The 20,749-nt window shown below is 37.2% G+C and overlaps 1 protein-coding gene across 1 annotated transcript; it reads left to right on the top strand.

Moving 5' to 3' along the window:
- Nucleotides 1–18,581: 18,581 nt before the first annotated feature.
- On the top strand, nucleotides 18,582–19,694 carry LOC112770018 (uncharacterized). Its single transcript, XM_025814453.1, has one exon. The coding sequence runs from the start codon at nucleotides 18,582–18,584 to the stop codon at nucleotides 19,692–19,694; it is 1,113 nt and encodes a 370-aa protein (XP_025670238.1).
- The last annotated feature ends 1,055 nt before the right edge of the window (nucleotides 19,695–20,749 follow it).

The raw sequence follows: 20,749 nt of genomic DNA, 5'->3' as shown, positions 1-20,749 counted from the left end.
GGTGGTACAACGGAGAAAACCTTAGTAGATGGAAGTATGGCAGGTGCAGTGTTAGGGGGTCCGAAGGTGGCAATTATTGAGGATCAGAGTGTGCCAGTACCGCAGGACAAACCACCTATTGAGGTTGGTAATTCTGTTTAAAGTTTATGTTCTTATTTATTCTGTCCCTATTATTTATGGATAGTTTAAATATGATTGTTTGGAATATTAGGGGTGCTTCTAATAAGTTAGCCCGGGTGCATTGTAAGAAACTTGTTAGAAAATTTAGACCTATTTTCTTTATTGTGATTGAAACTCACTCCCCTTTTCAGCATTTAAAATTATTTTGGGAAAGGTTGGGGTATCACTCTGTTGGTATAGTAGAAGCAGAGGGGCATAAGGGAGGTATTTGGTTTCTATCCTCTATGAAGGGTGTTTGTTGTAAGTTCATTGATGCTTTTGATCCGAGTGTTACTGTTGAGGTTCAATTTGATAATTTAATTTGGAGGTGTAGTGGTATTTATGGCAGTCCTCAATTTAATAAAAGGGTTCTCCTTTGGGATTATCTTGTTGCACAATCTATGGCTTTTCAAGGACCTTGGATTGTCCTTGGTGATTTTAATGAAGTCAAATTTTCTTATGAATCTAAGGGCTGTCAATTTTCTCATCAAAGAGCAGACATGTTTGCTACTTCATTAGGGGATAGTGGTTTGTTTGATCTGAAGACTATTGGGAGGCGGTTTTCTTGGTACAAAAGGGTAAAAAATTATGTTGACGTGGCAAAAAAGCTTGATCAAGTCTGTATAAAAAGTAGTTGGTTATCTATCTTTCCAGAGGCTTATGCAGAAGTTTTAAATAGGCTTCAGTCTGATCATTGCCGTATTCTGGTGCGTTGTAAAGGTCGTCCTCAGCCTAAAGGGAATCGACCTTTCCGATTTGTTGCTGTTTGGGCTACTCATCCTGTGTATAGGGATATTGTGAATCAGTCATGGTAGTCTGGTAATAGAGGGATTCATGGCAAGCTTTCGGAAGTACAGAAGAATTCACTAGAGTTTAACTCGAAGGTATTTGGTAACATTTTTGTTAAAAAATGTGAATTAGAGCAGCAGATTAATTATTTACAAAAGTGTTTGGAAATGGTGGATAGTATTTATTTGCATCAGAAAGAACAACAGTTACTTGATGATTATAATAATACTCTAGTGCAAGAAGAGCTCCTCTGGTTCCAAAAGTCCAGAGAGCAGTGGGTAAGGTTCGGGGATAGGAATACAAGATTCTTTCATATTCAAACTCTTGCGCGAAGGAAGCATAATAAGATTCATGGCCTTTTTCTCAAGGATGGAGTGTGGAAAACTGATCCAGAGGTTTTGAGTCAAGAAGCAGAGTCTTTCTATAAAAGTTTATTCTGTCATTTGGATGATGTTGATTTGGGTTGCCTTGGTGATGTGCCTCTTCCTTCTCTGAATGTGGAAGCTTGCAATAATCTTACGGCACCAGTTACTATGGAGGAAGTCAAAACAGCTGTTTTTCACATGAACTCTTTTAAAGCTCCGGGTCCTGATGGGTTTCAAGCTTTCTTCTTCAAAGAATATTGGGAGATCATTGGTCTTGATGTTTGGAAGATGGTTAAGCAGGCATTCTCCGGTGTTACTCTTGATCCGAGAATGTTGGAGACTTTACTGGTTCTTATTCCAAAGGTTGAATCACCGGTATCTATGAAAGATTTCAGACCGATTAGTCTCTGCAATGTAGTTTACAAGATCATCACGAAGGTCCTTGTTAATAGGCTTCGTCCTCATCTTGCGGAGATTGTTGGCCCGCTTCAAGGAGGATTTATTCCGGGACGAGGAACTCCTGACAACATCATTATTACTCAAGAAGTTCTCCACTTTATGAAGAAGACTAAATCAAAGAAAGGTACACTGGCCTTTAAGATTGATCTGGAGAAAGCTTATGATAGAGTTGATTGGAGGTTTTTAGCTCATACCCTAAAGAGCTTTGGTTTTCCTATTCCTACAATTAATTTGATTATGAATTGTGTCACTGCTTCTTCCTTATCTATTCTTTGGAATGGGAATCGTCTGAATGGCTTTACTCCTAGTCGAGGTCTTAGACAAGGAGACCCTATGTCACCCTATCTTTTTGTGCTGTGTATGGAGCAATTGGCATGCTTTATTAGTCATCAGGTTGATTTGGGCTTGTGGGAGCCGGTTGCTATTTCTAGAGGGGGACCAAGAATATCCCACTTAATGTTTGCGGATGACTTGCTTCTATTCTGTAAAGCTACAAAGAGACAAGTGCAAAATGTGGTGTTGGTTTTAGAGACTTTTTGCAAAGCATCTGGGATGAAGATTAATGTGGAGAAGTCTAAAGCACTTTGCTCCAAGAATGTCTCTGCAACAAGGAAAGAGGTTTTCACTGGGGTATCCTTTATCAGATTTGTCCAGGACTTGGGCAGGTATCTTGGAGTTACCCTTAGCCATTCTAGGGTGACTCGTTCAGCTTTCAATGGTGTCTTGGATAAGATTCGGAGTAGGCTAGCAAGCTGGAAAGGGAATTTACTCAATCGGACTGGTAGACTCTGCTTGGTTAATTCTATTGCAGCCGCTATTCCCACGTACCAGATGCAGGTCTCTATTTTTTCCAAAGGAATCATTAGTAAATTGGAGTCTATGATGAGGAATTTTCTTTCAAAAGGACAAGTTGATGAAAGAGGATTGAATCTTGTTAGTTGGAAGGTACCGGTTACTCCAAAAAAATATGGAGGTTTGGGGGTTAGAGATCCTTATTGTGTAAATATTGCTCTTCTTGGGAAGCTAGTTTGGACTTTTTCCAGCAGCCAAACAAGCTATGGGTCCAATTGTTGGATGCCAAATACCGATCATCTCTATATGACTGTTTTAGTTATCCTAAGAACAAGGACTCTCCCATTTGGAGGTGTCTTTGCAAGGCTTGGGAAGTGTTGAAGGATGGGTTTGCTTGGTGTATTAGAGATTTGAACCAGAATTTTTGGTTTTCTAGCTGGAGGAGAGAAGGACGGTTATCTAATGAGATGGATTATGTTCACATTTCTGATTCGAATCTCCGGATACAGGATATTTGGTCGGTTGGTAGGTGGCATTTGGATACTCTTTATTCTCCTTTATCTCAAAATCTAAAAGGTAATATTCTCTCTTACAATCCAGATGAACAAGCAGGTCCGGAAGTGGGTTGGTATTGGTGTGGGTCTGCTGCCAAAGTCTATGACTCACGCAATGGTTACTTGTGGTTGTGTAAGCAGCTATTTGGTTGGGAGGAGCGGGAGAATTGGCTTTGCCTTTGGCGTTAGCTTGTTCCGGAAAAGCATAAGTTTTTAGCTTGGTTGTGTCTTAAGGAGGCTCTTCCTACTGCAAGTTTTCGCATTAGAAGAGGGATGTCGTCATCAGATAGGTGTCCAAGATGTCTTTCTAGCCAGGAATCAGTTTTACATTGTATTCGGGATTGTCCAAAAGCTCAGCTTGTCTGGCATAGGTTGGATATTTCTTGTCATCCTTTGAATTTGAAGAACTGGTTCTTGTATCATAGCAGAGATCATCCGTTCAAGTTCTTTTCGGGACTTTGGTGGATATGACGAGCAAGGAATAATGACATCTTTAATCCTCATGAAACTTGGCCTCCGAAAAAAGTGATTTGTCTGGCATTATCTTCAGAAAAGGAGCTTAGGAATATTTTTGAATCACAACGTATGTCCCTTCCCTTTACTCTAAATGGTTTTTGGAATCCTCTATCCATTGGTACTTTTAAGATTAATTATGATGCTAGTTATTTTGGTTCGGGTGATAGTGTTGGTTTTGCTTGTGTTATTAGAGATTGTAATGAGAGTTGGCAAAGGGGGTGTTTGGAAATAATTGAGAGTAATAGTATTCTTCAAGGAGAATTGTTTGCCATTTGGAGAGGATATCTCTTAGCTTGAGATGTGGGTCAATGAGATGTTATTTGTGAGACAGATTGTGTGGAAGCATTTAATCTTGTTACTCAAGATGGTTTTGGGCTTATTGATCCATTGGTGCTCAAAATAAGAGATATCATGCATTGGAATTGGCGTGTTGACTTTCGTTTGATTATGAGAGATGCAAACACGGTGGCAGATACTATGGCAAAGATGGCGATGAAGTTACAACTTTCACATGTGGAGCTTCTTTCACCTTGAGAGGAATTTAAGAGTAGTTTTAAACGGAACTGTCCCTCTATTTAAACAGTTCCTTGTTTTGTTTATTTTGTTTTTCTTTATTTAGTTTATTTTAGTCATAAAAAAATATAGTTGTTTAAATAGTAAAATAGATAAAATATTACTTCAACATATAAATACTCAATAACTAAATTTAAACTAAAATTTTTTAATAATTTAGACCGGTGATATCTAAACATTTAATTGCTTGTATACATATTCCAAAAGTCATCTACCGACGTCATAACTCGTGATTTTCTCTAGTCACAGTGGCTGTTAATTAAATGCACTGTGATTATCATACGAAGATCATAATTTTCAAGCTACAATATATATTAGTACTATAAAATGAAAAATAAAAGAAAGTGATTTTTCGGTGGCTCACCTTGTTCTTATTTTTTATTTTAAACTCAAAAGTGATATTCATCCATTTCATTACTTAAGTAATAGAGTTTTAGTTTGAACCACATTTAAGTATATCTTCTAATCTTGTAATACTATAGTCTAAAAATTATTTTTTATATATCTGAATGTCATCGTCCTTATAAAAGCTTGACAGGTAAATTTGTTCCAACACTCTTACCTATTTTAAATTAAAATGTTATTAAAAAATATAATATTAAATTTAAAAAATTGGCATTCAGCTAGTGTATGTATTAATAACATCTTAACGATGATTAATTTTTTATCATTAAAATAAGTGTCAAAGTGATAGATTGTATGATTCTTAACGAAAATTACGATTAGATTATATATCTAAAGCATAAAAAATACGTAAATCAGTTGTACATTATGTATGTTAGTTGCTAATTAGAAAATTTTATGAATAAAAGATTAGAAAAAATACTTACAAATTTCAAATCGCAACAGGGAGCATCAAATTATAAACATATTGTTGATCAAAAATTGATTTTCGATTTGAAAGAAATTGAATCGAAAGATATTGAATATAGCCTTTCGAGGAAATGTGTTTAGGAGGCTAAGTTTGGGAGTTGCTGATACAAAAGTTGTTTCCGAGTTGCTTTGTCGAAATCGAAGAAGTTAAATCAAGGAGGAGATTCGATTTGAAGGAAGACTTCCGAAGATTTAGTCGAGTGGTCAAAGACGTGAGAAGGTTAGTGGATAATTAATCACATGGGAGTGGATAATTAATCACATTGAGAATATCTATAATCATGTAGTGGAAATAGTTACCAAAGGCGGTTGTGTTTCAAAATTGTAATTTATTTTAATTATAATTAATTGTAATTAATGTAATTTTAATTGACCATTATGTAAGGGTAACTTATAAATACTAGGGATTTTCAGTGAAAAGATGTTGGAACTTTTACTCAGAAAAACACTCTAAGCACTCTCACATCCCAGCGTATCCCTGAGTTTGCAATCGAGTTTCCTTTTTCCTGTAGGGTTCCTTCCACCTTCTTCTTATTCTTTTTAATTTCAATCCTGTTTGTATTCTTCATATTTTATTTAATCTTATTCATTAAGTGTTATTCATGTTTCTTTATTTTTTCTGCTGAATTTAGTTTTCAGTATTTTATCATTACCATTTTACATGAAGAAGTCCTTTATTTTAAAAGAAAATAATTTATTGTTTTTCTTTAATTTCTTTAAATTGTTTACAAAATGTTAATTTCTGAATTTTATTTATTAATTTATGAATTTACTGTATTTTAATCCTTTAAATTTAGTCTAATTGAAGGCACTTTGATGCACTATAGAAAACTGGTACTCGCATAGAGGAGTTGGTTTCACTCCCAGACCATTAGAATCGAACCACCTTCGATTTGCTAAAAATCGACAAAACAAATTGGCATGCCCGGTAGGACAGTTTTAAGTCGAAGTGTGTCAAAAGTTATTATTTTCCAGTGTATGTGATTACGAAGTGGGAAGATCATTCACATGGCTGATGAATTGTCAAATGTGAATGGTGGTTCCTCCACCAATGACAGTATACTAGTATCCGTACAACAGGCCGACGTGTCTTCACGTTCGGAAGGTGCAATCAAAACTGAAAGTATAGTCGTCACGACTATTCAAACTGGAAATGTTGGACATAATATTCGTCCACGAGGCCCTGTGCCACCATTTCAGCCTCCATTTACTGCTGGTTGGCCCCTTATGGCCTTCCTGCTGGTTATACTCCATCAGTGAGTGGCTTTGTCCCACCTGTCCGATTTGAGAATGCAAATGGAGTAAATATTATGCAAAACCCACAACAACACTCAGAGTATTCTTGTGAGTATCATGTGGGCTCCACTTCGAATGCTGCAGGTTCAATGACAGCGTATCGACAACAAGTGGAGGAAAGTCATCATGACTTGGTTAATTTATTGACCCAGCAAATGACTACAATTCTGAATCCTATGATGGCCGATCATGAATCGAGATTTGAGTGTCTTGCTAGACAAGTCGAGAGGATCGCTCGAATTGTCGATTATGATGAAGGCGAAAGGCATAATACTCGAGGAACTAATGAGGGGATGGAAAATATTTTTCAAAATAAAAATCATGTTCTAAATCGAGAAAATCCTCGTATAGTTTGACATGAGAATGCTGATGATGTTTTACATGGATTGCGTGGTGGTCGTTATCAGATTACCCGAATCATAAAGGAAGTATTAAAATAAGGGTCGGATTGAATGTTGGCTTTATGAATCAGCCACATTTTGTATCGGCTTTTCCCCAAGTAGTTCAAATGGCTGAAGTGCCAAGAGGGACGAAAAATCTAAAAATAACTACAAAATTTGCTGGAGAAGTCGGAGAATCGGCAACTAAACATGTTGCTCGTTATTTGGTCGAGATTGAAAATTTGGCAAATGATGAAAATTTGAAAATGAAATTTTTTTCCGTCGTCTTTGACGAAGAATGCATTTACATGGTTTTCGAATCATAGACCAAATTCAATTACAACATGGAATCAGTTAGAAACTACTTTTCGCGCTCAGTTCTATCGAGGGGATATGAACATAGCAGTTACTGATTTAGTAGCTTTGAAATGTGAAGTTGGTGAAACCATCGATAATTATTTAATACGTTTCAAAAATGTTAGGAGTAGGTACTATGTCACATTACCCAAAAATGAGATAGTGAAAATAGCAACTATGGGGTTAGGACTTTATATGTGCAGAAAGTTACTTAATGTGCATATTCTTGATTTGGCTCATTTGGCTGAAAAGGTTCGGCAAATTGAGTTAATGAAAAAGGAGAAAGAAAAACATAGAACCGAACAGAGGTCGAAGAGTAATCCGTTTACTCGAAAGGAAAAGGTTGCTTATGTAACCATGGAGTCCTTAAAAGAGGAAGTCGATTTTGAAACAGAAGTCGATTTAGCCGAACTTAAAAAAGGTCCTCCATATGTTTGTTCTTTGTTGAAAAAACTCCTTGGTAATGAGAAGTCGAATGATTCGAAACTTAAAAGTGGAAAGAAATATAGTTTTGATATCTCAAAATTTGATCAGATTTTTGATGTGTTGCTTAAAGATAAACAATTGATTTTGTCTGAGGGTCGAACATTACTTTCCTTGAAAGATTTAAAAGGAAAGCTGAAGAACGAAACTCTCGCGCGATCTAGAATTTTCACAAATAAATTCCCGTTGTAAGTATAACTTCTAGATCGACAAGAATTCCTTTCTTACAAAAGTTTTGGTTGTCACAAGTAACAAACCCCTTTAAAATTAATAACCAAAGTATTTAAACCTCGGGTCGTCTTCTCAAGGAATTGCAGGGAGATGTTCTTATTATTGGTTATGCAAAGGTATACTTTGGGGTTTTTAAAAGGTTTGAACAAGTAATTTAATTGACAAGAAAAATAAATTAATAATTAATAAAACTCTTGGTAAGGTATGAGAATTAGAAGTCCTATCCTAGTTATCCTTATCAACGGTGATGAGAATTGGGTTTTAATCCCACTTAGTTAACCTTTGCTAAACAAAGGAAGGTCAAGTGGACTAATCAATTTGATCCTTAGGTCCTAGTCAACTCCTAAGGGAAGACTAGAGTTATTGGAATTCAAATTAATTAGCAAAAATAACAATTATCAATCACGATGAGTTTGATAACTCAAGAGTCTCCAATTAATCAGTTAAAACCAAGAATATAAAAAGTTAAATAAAAATCATAAATCCGAAATACCTCAATTGCATTAATAAAAGAAAATTAATATAAATATAAAGAGTTCATAAACTAAATTGATAAAATAAATAAAAGGAACATTGAACCTATGATTGCAGAAGATGAAATCCTAATCCTAATATAAATCCTAATCCTAATCCTAATCCTAAGAGAGAGGAGAGAACCTCTCTCTCTAGAAACTACATCTAAACCTAAAATTATGAATTATGAAATTGATTTTTTTTTAGTCTCTACATGTTTCCTGACTTTAATCTGTGTTTCTGGGCCAAAAACTGGGTCAAAACGTGGCCCGAAATCGCCCCCAGCGTATTTTGTTATTTCTGCAGATCGCGCAGGTCACGCGTACGCGTCGTCCACGCGTGCGCGTCATTTAGCGTTTTTCCTTGCCACGCGTACGCGTCGTCCACGCGTTCGCGTCACTTGTGCATATTCAAATCCACGCGTTCGCGTCAGGCACGCGAACGCATCACTGCACTTTCTCCATTTTGCGTGGTTGCGTGAGCCATGCGTCCGCGTCACTTCTCGCTGGTCATCTCCTTAATTTCTTGTGCTCCTTCCATTTTTGCGAGCTTCCTCTCCATTCTCTAAGCCATTCCTGCCTTATAAAGCCTTAAACACTTAACGCACAGATCACGGCATCGAATGGTATAAAGGAGAAATTAAAATACACAATTTAAAGCTTTAGGAAGCAAGTTTTCACTCATAGAATAAATCCCGGAAGGAATTGTAAAACCATGCAAATCATATGAATAAGTGGGTGAAAAGCTGATGAAAACCACTCAAATTAGCACAAGATAAACCATAAAATAGTGGTTTATCAACCTTCCCACACTTAAACATTAGCATGTCCTCATGCTAAGCTCAAGGAGACAAAGAGAATGAATAAGGGAAAGTGAGACTCATGAAATGCATCCTAAATATAAATGCAACTATATGCTAAAATGATTATATCTACTTGGTTAAAAGTAAACAAGTTCTCCAAGACAAATACAAACCAATTTTCACCAATCTAAATCGTACAATAAAAAGCAAGTAAACTTGTAAGAAGACAGCTCATGAAAGCAGGGAACATAGAATCAAGCATCGAACCCTCACTCGTAGTGTATATGCACTCTAATCGCTCAAGTGTCTAGGGTTAATTCACTCTACTTCTTCCCCATTCATGCTTTCTAAACTTTGTTCTTCATCTAACCAATCAACAAATATTTAGCATATCAATGCAAACATCATGAGGTCTTTTCAAGACTGTAATGGGGCTAAGGTAAAGGTAAGGATGCATGTATGGCCAAGTGAGCTAAAATATGAATCTTTGACTAATCTAAGCTCTTACCTAACACACACTCACACTCTATGTAACTCTAAAATCATACCTAGCTACCCATAATTCCCACTTGCGTATCACATACTCATGCACCACATTTTTTATATTTCTTTACTTTTATCACATGTGCATTGATCTTTTATTAAAGCTTAATATTGGGATAATTTTGTCCCCTTATTTATTTAAATATATATATTTATTTATTTTTTTGAATCATAAAGGCAAACATAGCTTATCAATGCACATGGTTTTTTCATTATTTTTCTATTTTGGTTTTTTCATGAGTAGGTTCCCAAATTTCCAATTTTCATAATTAGAAATATGATACATTCCCTTATTAACCCATGTTCCCACAGTTCCCCACACTTAGTTGATGCACAATCTCTATCTTAAGCTAACCAAAGATTCAATTTGGGGTTATTAATTTATTTTTCTGCTTAAGGCTAGTGATGTGGTTATAGAACAGAAGGGGATTAAAAAGGCTCAAAGTGGCTAACAAAGGTAATTGAAAGGGTAGGTTATTTGGGATAAGTGAGCTAAACAAATAATGGCCTCAATCATATGCAAGCATGTAAATATACTAAACATTGGATATATAGAATGAAACAAAGTAAAGAACCCAATCATAAAGAAGAAAACACACAAGAATAAAAATTTATGGTTAAATAATGTAACCATATAAATAAGCTCAAAATCTCACGGGTTGTGTGTTCTTAGCTTTTTAAACTATGTTCCAAATACAACTTCAAACAAGTTCAACACAAAAGTTTTGATTTAAATTAGTGATATTTGTTTCAAAAATAGGGTCTTAGAAGAAACTCATTACTTTAACCAAGCATTAGCTTAATGCATAAAATCAAACAAACATGCAATTAAACATGCAAATGCAATAATGAACAAACAAAGAAAATAAAACAATGGTGTTGGAAAGAAGAAAATAGCTAATCCATGGAGATCGGTATCGACCTCCCCACACTTAAAGATTGCACCATCCTCGGTGCATGCTGAGATGTGCAGGTGGACGGGTTGCGAGCTATAACTGCTGCTATTTCTCTTAAGATTGTGCAGACGGACTAGCTTGTCTCCCTATTAAGAGGCTTTTCCTCTCCCTTCGTGGTGGCCATCCTGAAAGAAGATGGAAAAGAAGAAAAGTAACCCAAAAATAAAGAAAAGAATTACAGTATGGATGGGTTAATGCCAAATAATGAGGGTCTCAATTATATTGTAACTACAACATGCAAGTGAGAAAACAGTAGAGCACATGGCAAATCAAGAGTGCAAAAAATTTGAAATAATGGGGAAGAGAGTGGGTAAGGAGAGATAATATAAATTCATGTCAATGCAAAAGTAATACAGGTATAAAAGATTGTCATTGATTTAAATAATATTACCTAACCAAAATAACACAAGTCACTAAGCACCCAAAATAATTCAAGAGAAGATGCAACAGTTAAATAAGAAAATTTTAACACCAAAGGAAGAATAATGAATTTAGAAAAGAAAATAAAAATATGCACAAAATTAAGATGCAATGAATGAAATATGCAAATAAATTAAGTAAAATAAAATGAAAGATAAGAAGAATGAGAAGGGAAAGAAGGGAAGAAGAAGTAAGTAAGAAAGGAGGGAGGAAAAATTAGGATTGGAGAAGAAAAGATAAGATTTTTGGCACTGATTTGGATAAGCTGTGCGGTGCAGGTGACGCGGACGCGTGTGTCATGCGATCGCGTGGCCTGATTTGTGCGATTGGCGCGAGTGCAGCCTTGCGTTCGCGCAACTCTCTGCTTTAAATGCATTTTTCCAAAAATCTGGGTGACGCGTTCGCGTGGGTGACGCGATCGCGTGAGTGGCCATTTTTGAAAAACGACGCGAACGCGTTGGGCACGCGTTCGCGTGGGAGGGCTTGGGCTTCTAGCACGAGTCCAGCCCCATTCCAGCCCAACATACTGCCATACACCCCTTTACGTCGATTTTACGGAGCCACGCGTTCGCGTGGGTGACGCGGACGCGTGGTGAGGCTATTTCACAAACGACGCGAACGCGTCAGTGACGCGGTCGCGTGGGCGTATTTGTGCCTGAGGCACGCCTCCAGCCACGCTTTCACGTGACTTTCTGTTCACTTTTATTTTCTTCCCAACGCAACTATGACGCGGATGCATCAGCGACGCTTACGCGTCGCGTGCGTATTTTTTTTATATGCAGTATGCAGATGCAAATATAGACTATATGCATGAACACTAAGAAAAATAGTATAAAATAAAACTAAAAAGGAAAGAATATACCATGGTGGGTTATCTCCCACCTAACACTTTTAGTTATAGTCCTTAAGTTGGACATTTGGTGAGCTCCTTGTCATGGCAGCTTGTGCTTGAACTCATCTAGGAATCTCCACCAATGTTTGTAATTCCAATGGCCTCCGGGATCCCAAACTAGGCACAGAAAGCCTTCAAGCAAGTTAAAGCAAGTCACAAGGCCCCAAGAGTGTTGATTGCCAGAATGAATTCCGGGGTCCCAAACCTTGCTTTTTCACCCGTCTTCTTGTTGATCATTAGTGTTTCAACCGGGTGGCAGGCAATCTGAATTCTCACTAAAGTGGCCAAACAACTTCCTAGACCCATTCAGTTGAGCTTTACATCAACCTTTGCATTTAAACTTTGAGCTTTCCACCATATTGAATCTTGCATGACGACTCCTACCACTAACCATCTCCCTCTTACTCTTAAATCCACAAAGAGCTCTAAGCTGACCATCTGTTTCAAGCAAAGCATATTCAAGTGAGCTAATTAAGCTTAGAGATGAGAGATTTACCTACTTGAATGAAGGGATGGATGGTGATGGCTTTGGAGGAGAGGTCTCCAGCAACCTTGGCAAGGTGATTTCCAGCTCCATTCCCTTGGGCTCTTCTTTGACAACTTCCACCTCTTTGCAAGCTTCTTCAATTTCAACCTCTTCCTCTTGGTAGATTTCTTCCAATTCAATCTCTTCTTCATTACTTACCAAGGGCATAGGAGGTTGTGCTTCTTCTTCTTGAATCTCCATCTCAAGTCCAATGGGAGAGGATTCAATTGTAGATAAGAATTCATTAATGATTGAATCCATCTCTTGATCATCCCCTTCAAAGTCTTCAACCATGATATGCTTTGGAGGTTGTACACCCTCCTCAACATCAATTTCAAACTCCTTAGAAGGGGGCTCTATGACTTGAGTTTCCCATGGAGGTTCCGCATCTCCCAAGTCTTCAACTACTTCTTCCTCTTCAACGATCACAGCTTCCTCCAATTGTTCCAATACAAAGTCATGCTGCTCACTGTCCACCGGAGTTTCTAGTGTCTCCTTCATGCTACGTTCTTCAGTAGATTCTCCACATGAAACCGTGGGGGTTCCTTGAGTGCTCAGATGTTGGGAAGCTAATTGATTTACTACCTCGGTTAAGGCAGTCGCTAATTCCAGTACATCCCTTTTCATCTTCGCTTGCCCTTGAAGAAGACCACGAAGGATGTCATCCATTGGAGATTGGGGTGGATATGAGGGTTCATTATTTTGGAGAAAGGGTTCATAATAGGAAGGTGGTTCTTCTTGATAAAGATATGGAGATGGTGAATATTGAGGTGGTGGTTCTGGGTGTGGTTCATATGGTGGTTGGTATGGTGGATATAGGTTAGGGTCATATGGTGGTGTTTGGTGGTAAGGGGCTTGTGAGTATGGTGGTTTAAAATTACATGAAGGAGGAGGTTCATAGGTAGTTTGTGGTGGGTGTTGATTGTCGCGAAGAGGTCCACCATAACCATTGTCTTGGTGCGCATCATAGAATGGTTGTTGATAGTGCCTTGGAGGTGGTTGTTGCCAAGAGGGAATCCTTGTGGCTCCTCCCATCTTTGATTATCCCATCCATGACCCAAGCTTTCATTGTAATCTCCTCTTCCTGTAACATGATTGTGACCAAACTCATAGCCAAACGGGTGGGAATTCATAATAGCTAATAAAAATTAAAAACAAAAAAAATAAAAACAAATAAATAGGTAAAAGGAAAATATTTACAATAACCAATAATAAGGCACACGTTTGCAATTCCCCGGCAATGGTGCCATTTTGAAGAACGAAACTCTCGCGCAATCTAGAATTTTCACAAATAAATTCCCGTTGTAAGTATAGCTTCTAGATCGATAAGAATTCCTTTCTTACAAAAGTTTTGGTTGTCACAAGTAACAAACCCCTTTAAAATTAATAACCGAAGTATTTAAACCTCGGGTCGTCTTCTTAAGGAATTGCAGGGAGGTGTTCTTATTATTGGTTATGCAAAGGTATACTTTGGGGTTTTTAAAAGGTTTGAACAAGTAATTTAATTGACAAGAAAAATAAATTAATAATTAATAAAACTCTTGGCAAGGTATGAGAATTAGAAGTCCTATCCTACTTATCCTTATCAACGGTGATGAAAATTGGGTTTTAATCCCACTTAGTTAACCTTTGCTAAACAAAAGAAGGTCAAGTGGACTAATCAATTTGATCCTCAGGTCCTAGTCAACTCCTAAGGGAAGACTAGAGTTATTGGAATTCAAATCAATTAGCAAAAATAACAATTATCAATCACGATAAGTTTGATAACTCAAGAGTCTCCAATTAATCAGTTAAAGCCAAGAATATAAAAAGCTAAATAAAAATCATAAATCTGAAATACCTCAATTGCATTAATAAAAGAAAATCAATCTAAACATAAAGAGTTCATAAACTAAATTGATAAAATAAATAAAAGAAACATTGAACCTGTGATTGCAGAAGATGAAATCCAAATCCTAATATAAATCCTAATCCTAATCTTAATCCTAAGAGAGGGGAGAGAACCTCTCTCTCTAGAAACTACATCTAAACCTAAAATTATGAATTATGAAATTGATTTTTTTTATTCTCTGCATGTTTCCTGACTTTAATCTGTGTTTCTGGGCCGAAAACTGGGTCAAAACGTGGCCCAAAATCACCCCCAGCGTATTCTGTTATTTCTGTAGATCGCGCAGGTCACGCGTACGCGTCGTCCACGCGTACGCGTCATTCATCACTTTTCCTTGCCACGCGTATGCGTCGTCCACGCGTTCGCGTCACTTGTGCATATTCAAATCCACGCGTTCGCGTCAGGCACGCGAACGCGTCACTGCGCTTTCTCCATTTTGTGCGGTCGCGTGAGCCATGCGTCCGCGTCGCTTCTCGCTGGTCATCTCCTTAATTTCTTGTGCTTCTTCCATTTTTGCAAGCTTCCTCTCCATTCTCTAAGCCATTCCTGCCTTATAAAGCCTGAAACACTTAACGCACAGATCACGGCATCGAATGGTATAAAGTAGAAATTAAAATACACAATTTAAAGCTTTAGGAAGCAAGTTTTCACTCATAGAATAAATCCAGGAAGGAATTGTAAAACCATGCAAATCATATGAATAAGTGGGTGAAAAGCTGATGAAAACCACTCAAATTAGCACAAGATAAACTATAAAATAGTGGTTTATCAAAAGCCTTATTGCAAATTTCATCAGGCAACAAGTCATTCGACTAACAGTTGTGTTCGTTTCAGGGATTTGATTCAGGAGGCATGGAAGGTCGTTTGAAATTTGATGATGGCAAAAAGGAAATGAAGGTCGATGTGGATCCCTTCGAAACCGATGCCAGTTATGTGGAACCCTATTTTGGAGTGAATATGGTGGGGATGTTTTATGATTTTGATGTGGCTCTTGATGATTTCGAGTCACAGGTAAGAGCTGTGTACCCTAGAACAGGGGTTGGTTTGTTAGACTTCTTGGTTCAGCAAAAAATTAAAGACCGAGACGTATCTCTGTGTCCACGGTGTAATGCTGTCTTCGATGCTGAAGCAGTGGCAATCTTTGAAAAGGAAAGAATGAAAAAGGAATTAGCTCACAGAGAGGAGCAAGCACGTTAGAGACAACCGATTCGACCTGTAGAAGGTTCTGGTTCAAAGATTTCTCTACATGATGTGGATGCACCTTTGAGTCGATCTCAGGCTGTTGGTGTACAGTGGATCAGAAATTGTCAAGAGTTCTAAAGGCGTGATCACTTATATCGACGCAATCCTCAATGGGGACATAGAGTGCCGTCTCGAAGCAAATATGCTGCTTTTCGAGGACGAGCCAGAGGATACCCAAGAGGAAGAGGAGGATGGAGAAATTTTCATCAGAATAAGAAATCTCAAGTTGATACCGGGAAGGAAGCAAGTAAGGGGGTAACTCCTTTAGTGCACTCCCGAATTATCTTTCCTTCTAATGGGGAGACTTATCCTAAGGAGATTCCATCGCCAGCTAAGATGGATAATGGGAAGGCAATTGCTCAGTCTTCCGGGGTAGATAAAGATGCCGATGTCGATGAAGAATATTTCGACGAGGGAGATGATGATATGGTGGGGACGATTTCGATAATCCCTACTGAGTATCTTGGGGAATGTGAAGGTAATCCAGATGAGGATTACGATCAAGAAGATGAAGAGGCTTTTTCTTTTATTCGTATAGAAGATGAGCTAGGTGTTTTCCTTCACCCTACCGAAAAGCAAATGTCTCATTTGCGCCCTCTTCACATTGTTGCTATTGTGAATGGGTACAAGATAAACAAGGTACTGATTGATGGTGGGGCGGCAATAAGTCTCTTGCCTGAAAGAATGCTGGGAATAGTAGGGAAACATGTTAGTGAGTTGGTCCCTACAAATATTGCTGTAACTGATTTTAGTGGGAATTCCACACCAACAAAAGGGTTGGTTACCTTAACTGTAAAAGTGGGGTCATCAGAGAGACACTTAGTGTTTGTAGTGGTGCCCTCGAGGGCGAGTTATAACGCTTTTACTTGGGAGAGATTGGATTCATGGAGTAGGTGCAGTGCCATCTACAGTGCATCAAAATGTGCTTCTATGGACTGAGGATGGCAAGCCTGAAATTGTCAAAGCAGATTCGAGTCTTTATGTCGAACAAATGCATGCCGATTTTAGGATATATAATCGCAAATTGAAGCCCTTAAATATTGATCGATCTCTGAACCCTTACAATTGTGAAGGTTGTTATTTGACTTCGGAGGGACTGTCAGTGAAGTTGCGCTACCCAGACATGCCCTATGAACCAACAGGTTTGGATTGTGATTCTTGAAGGCCTTGAAGACTGAACCATGGCCTAGGTTGAGGAAATTTCTGATTACCTGGTAACTTTGCATAATTATTTAAGTAATTTTCAAGCTTTAGAAAATAAAGATGATTCTTCTGATAAAGTTGAGTCAGATAGGATTAATAGGTTTGTTAGTAGTAATATGTTTGATTCGACACCTCTAGTCGAATGTAGTAATGATTTTCCTATTATTTGTAATGAAGTTAATGATATGAGTCAGACTGCTAATTTAATAGCAGAGGCTCATTGTTTAAAGAATAAAAGTTGAGATGATTTAATCAAAGATCAAGTGTCAACTCATTCTCATGATGTTATCGATTTTACTTTTGATTGTATTTATGCTTTGGAGCCTTTGGGATTTGAAAAATGTACAACTGAATATGATCATTATAAGGGATTTAAATCCCAAGATCCTTTGGAAGAGGTTAATTTGGGAACCCATGATGATGCTCGAGTTACATATATTTGTAAAGATCTTAGTGATCCTTTTTGAACTAATCTGATAAATTTGTTATATGAGTTTAAAGATTGTTTTGCATGGGATTACCATGAAATGCCTGGTCTCGATCGATCGTTAGTAGAACATCGATTAGCATTTAAACCCAATGCTCAACCTGTGAAACAAACCCCTAAACGTTTTTCTCCTGAAATCAATATGAAAATTAAGGAGGAGATTGAACGCTTGATTAAAGCTAAATGCATTCGAACCGCTCGTTATGTGGAGTGGGTATCAAATATAGTTCCAGTGATGAAGAAAAATGGAAAATTGAGGGTGTGTATCGATTTTCGAGATTTGAATAATGCTACTCCAAAAGATGAGTATTTCATGCCAATTGCAGATATGTTAATCGATTCTGCAGCAGGAAATGAAGTTCTAAGCTTCATGGACGGTTATTCTGGATATAACCAAATTTTTATTGCAGAGGATGACGTGGCTAAAACTTCTTTCCGTTGTCCTGGGGCGTTAGGTACGTATGAATGGGTGGTTATGCCTTTCGGTTTAAAAAATACTGGAGCAACGTATCAACGAGCAATGAATGCCATTTTTCATGAGTTTATTGAAAAATTTATGGAGGTATATATTGATGATGTAATGGTCAAATCCATTTCTTTAGATCAACATATAGATCATTTAAGAAAGGCGTTCTTGACTATGAGGAAAAAGGGTTTGAAAATGAATCCTTTGAAGTGCGCTTTTGGTGTATTGGCAGGAAATTTCTTAGGTTTTGTCGTTCATAAAAAGGGGATAGCTATCGACAAAAACAAAGCAGATGCAATATTAGCTTTGTCTGCACCCAAGTTGAAAAAGGAAGTACAATCATTTTTGGGGAAAATTAATTATCTTCGAAGGTTCATTTCAAAACTTTCGGATCGAACTAGGGTGTTTGCGCCTCTAGTAAAATTAAAGAATGGCTCGAAATTTGAATGGACTGCAGAACATCAGTTAGCATTCGATTCGATTAAAACTTATTTGGCTAAAGCTCCGATTATGGCGAACGTTCGTCCATTTGAACCTTTAAAATTATATATTGCAGCAACTGAGAATTCGATTGGCTGTATGTTATCCCAAGATGATGAAGATAAGCATGAACATGCAGTTTATTACCTTAGTCGAGTTCTAACTGATATCGAAACAAGGTATTCACCGACAGAAAAGTTATGTTTGTCATTATATCATGCTTGTATGAAATTAAAGTGTTATATGGTAGCTAAATCGGTGAAGGTGATAGCGCAGACTGATATTATTAAGTATATGCTTAGTTTCCCTATGTTAAGGGGGCATTTGGGAAAATGAATGTTAGCATTAATAGAGTTCGATTTGCAATATGTCCCATCGAAGGCTGTAAAAGGACAGGTCATTGCAGACTTTCTTGTGGATAATTCGAAAGATCTGAATGACCAGGGGGCACATATTATTGATGTAGAGGTTAAATATTGGAAATTATATTTTGATGGATCTAAGCACAAAGATGGTGCAGGGGTTGGAATCTTCATTATTTCGCTTGAGGGTATTCCATCAGAATTTTTGTTTGAATTAAAATATCCTTGCTCTAATAATGTCGCTGAATATGAGGCTTTAATTTTAGGTCTCGAGATTTTAATTGACAAAGAAGCTTTAGAGGTTCAAATTCTAGGAGATTCACAGTTGGTTTTAAAGCAGTTATCAAAAGAATTTAAATGTAATAATGAAACGTTACAGAAATATTTGGTAACTGCCTGGGAAATGTTAACTTCTTTTCGAAAGGTTTTTTTGGTGCATATCTCCAGAATTCATAATGAAATTGCTAATGAATTGGCCCAAATTGCTTCAAAATATCGGGTTAGCCCAGAAATTATTAGAAAATTTTCTAGTATCCATCAAATTTTAGTACCTGCAAGTGAAAAAGAAGTGTTGTGTATGGATGAATGGGAGGATTCTGATTGGAGAAAGCTTATTGCTCAGTATTTGAAAGATTCCAATACTGCAGTTGATAGAAAAATTAAATTGAGAGCAATGAATTTTGTTTTATTGGCTGATGAGTTATATAAAAAAGGGATTGATGGAAGTTTATCAAGATGTTTGGGTCGAGAAGATCAGAATGTTGCTTTGGGCGAAGTTCATAATGGAATTTGTGGTGCTCATCAAGCAGGAAGGAAGATGAGATGGGTGTTATATCGAAATCATGTATATTGGCCGTCTATGATAAAAGATTGTATTGATTATGCAAAAGCATGTCAGGAATGTAAGAAACATGGTTCAATACAACAAATTCTGGCAGCTGAGTTACATTCGATAATAAAGCCATGGCCATTTAGAGGTTGGGCTTTGGATCTAATTGGCTTGATTCATCCTCCTTCACCAAAACAACATAAGTTTATCTTAGTGGCTATTGATTATTTTACGAAGTGGGTTGAGGCATTCCATTAGTAGAAGCCGGGCAAACTGAGATAATTGATTTTATTGAGAAAAATATTATGCATCGATTTGGAATTCCTCAGACATTAAGTACTGACCAAGGAACTATGTTTACTGGTCAAAGAATTAAAAACTTTGCAGCTTCAAGGAATATTAGTATGGTCACTTCGACTCCTTATTACGCACAAGCTAACGGCCAAGTTGAAGCAGCAAATAAGATATTGATAGGTTTAATTAAAAAGCATATTGGGAATAGGCCTCGAACATGGCATGAAACTTTGAGTCAAGTGTTATGGGTTATCGAAATTCACCAAGAGGTTCGACAGGAACCTCACCTTATAAATTGGTATATGGCCATGATGCAGTATTACCATTGGAAATTAATTTGAATACTTTGAGGGTATCGAAACAAAACGATTTGTCGGTTGATGATTATTGGAATGCAATGTTCGATGAATTAAATTAATTAGATTCAGAACAAATCTTGGCATTAGAGAATATAATTTGACAGAAAGAAAGTATTACTCGATGTTATAATCGTCGAATTTCTAAAAAATTTTTCAAACAGGCGAATTGGTTTTGAAAGTTATTTTACCAATGGAAAAGAAATCGAGATTTCTTGGTAAGTGGTCCCATAGTTGGGAAGGTCCTTTTCAAGTGATAGGGACATATTTTGGAAATGCTTATCAAATTAAAGATATCGAGTCAGGAAAGGTGATTAGCTCAATTAATGGAAAATATTTAAAACTTTTTCATTGTTGGCAAACATAGAAAATCCAGCATGCATAAGGTTTAAAAGAGACAAAAGTCATTACAAAATGAAAGGAAAAGTTTAAGGCACCAGTAATTTAGCCAGAACATAGCGCAGTTTTGTTCTTTTGTTTTCCAAAGTTGTGAGCATCCCAGTTTGTTTAGATTTATCAATCTGGATCTCCTCAAGCTGTTGTTTGACTTTTTCTCGCTCAGTGTTGATTGAGACAAGCTGTTGGATAAGGAGATGTTGTTCTTGCTGAGCTACAATCAAAGGCTTGGCCAAGGTGGTCCGATTCTGGCGGAGAGTAGCGAGT

The sequence above is a fragment of the Arachis hypogaea genome, chromosome 18 (genome assembly GCF_003086295.3).
Source record: "Arachis hypogaea cultivar Tifrunner chromosome 18, arahy.Tifrunner.gnm2.J5K5, whole genome shotgun sequence".
NCBI classification, from domain to species: Eukaryota; Viridiplantae; Streptophyta; class Magnoliopsida; order Fabales; family Fabaceae; genus Arachis; species Arachis hypogaea.
Note: the sequence above shows the minus strand (reverse complement) of the source record. Positions and strands in the feature narration are given on the sequence as shown.

Bases quoted from the DNA above. Each gene is read 5' to 3' on its own strand.
- LOC112770018 (XM_025814453.1), top strand. From the start codon at position 18,582: ATGTTAGCATTAATAGAGTTCGATTTGCAATATGTCCCATCGAAGGCT.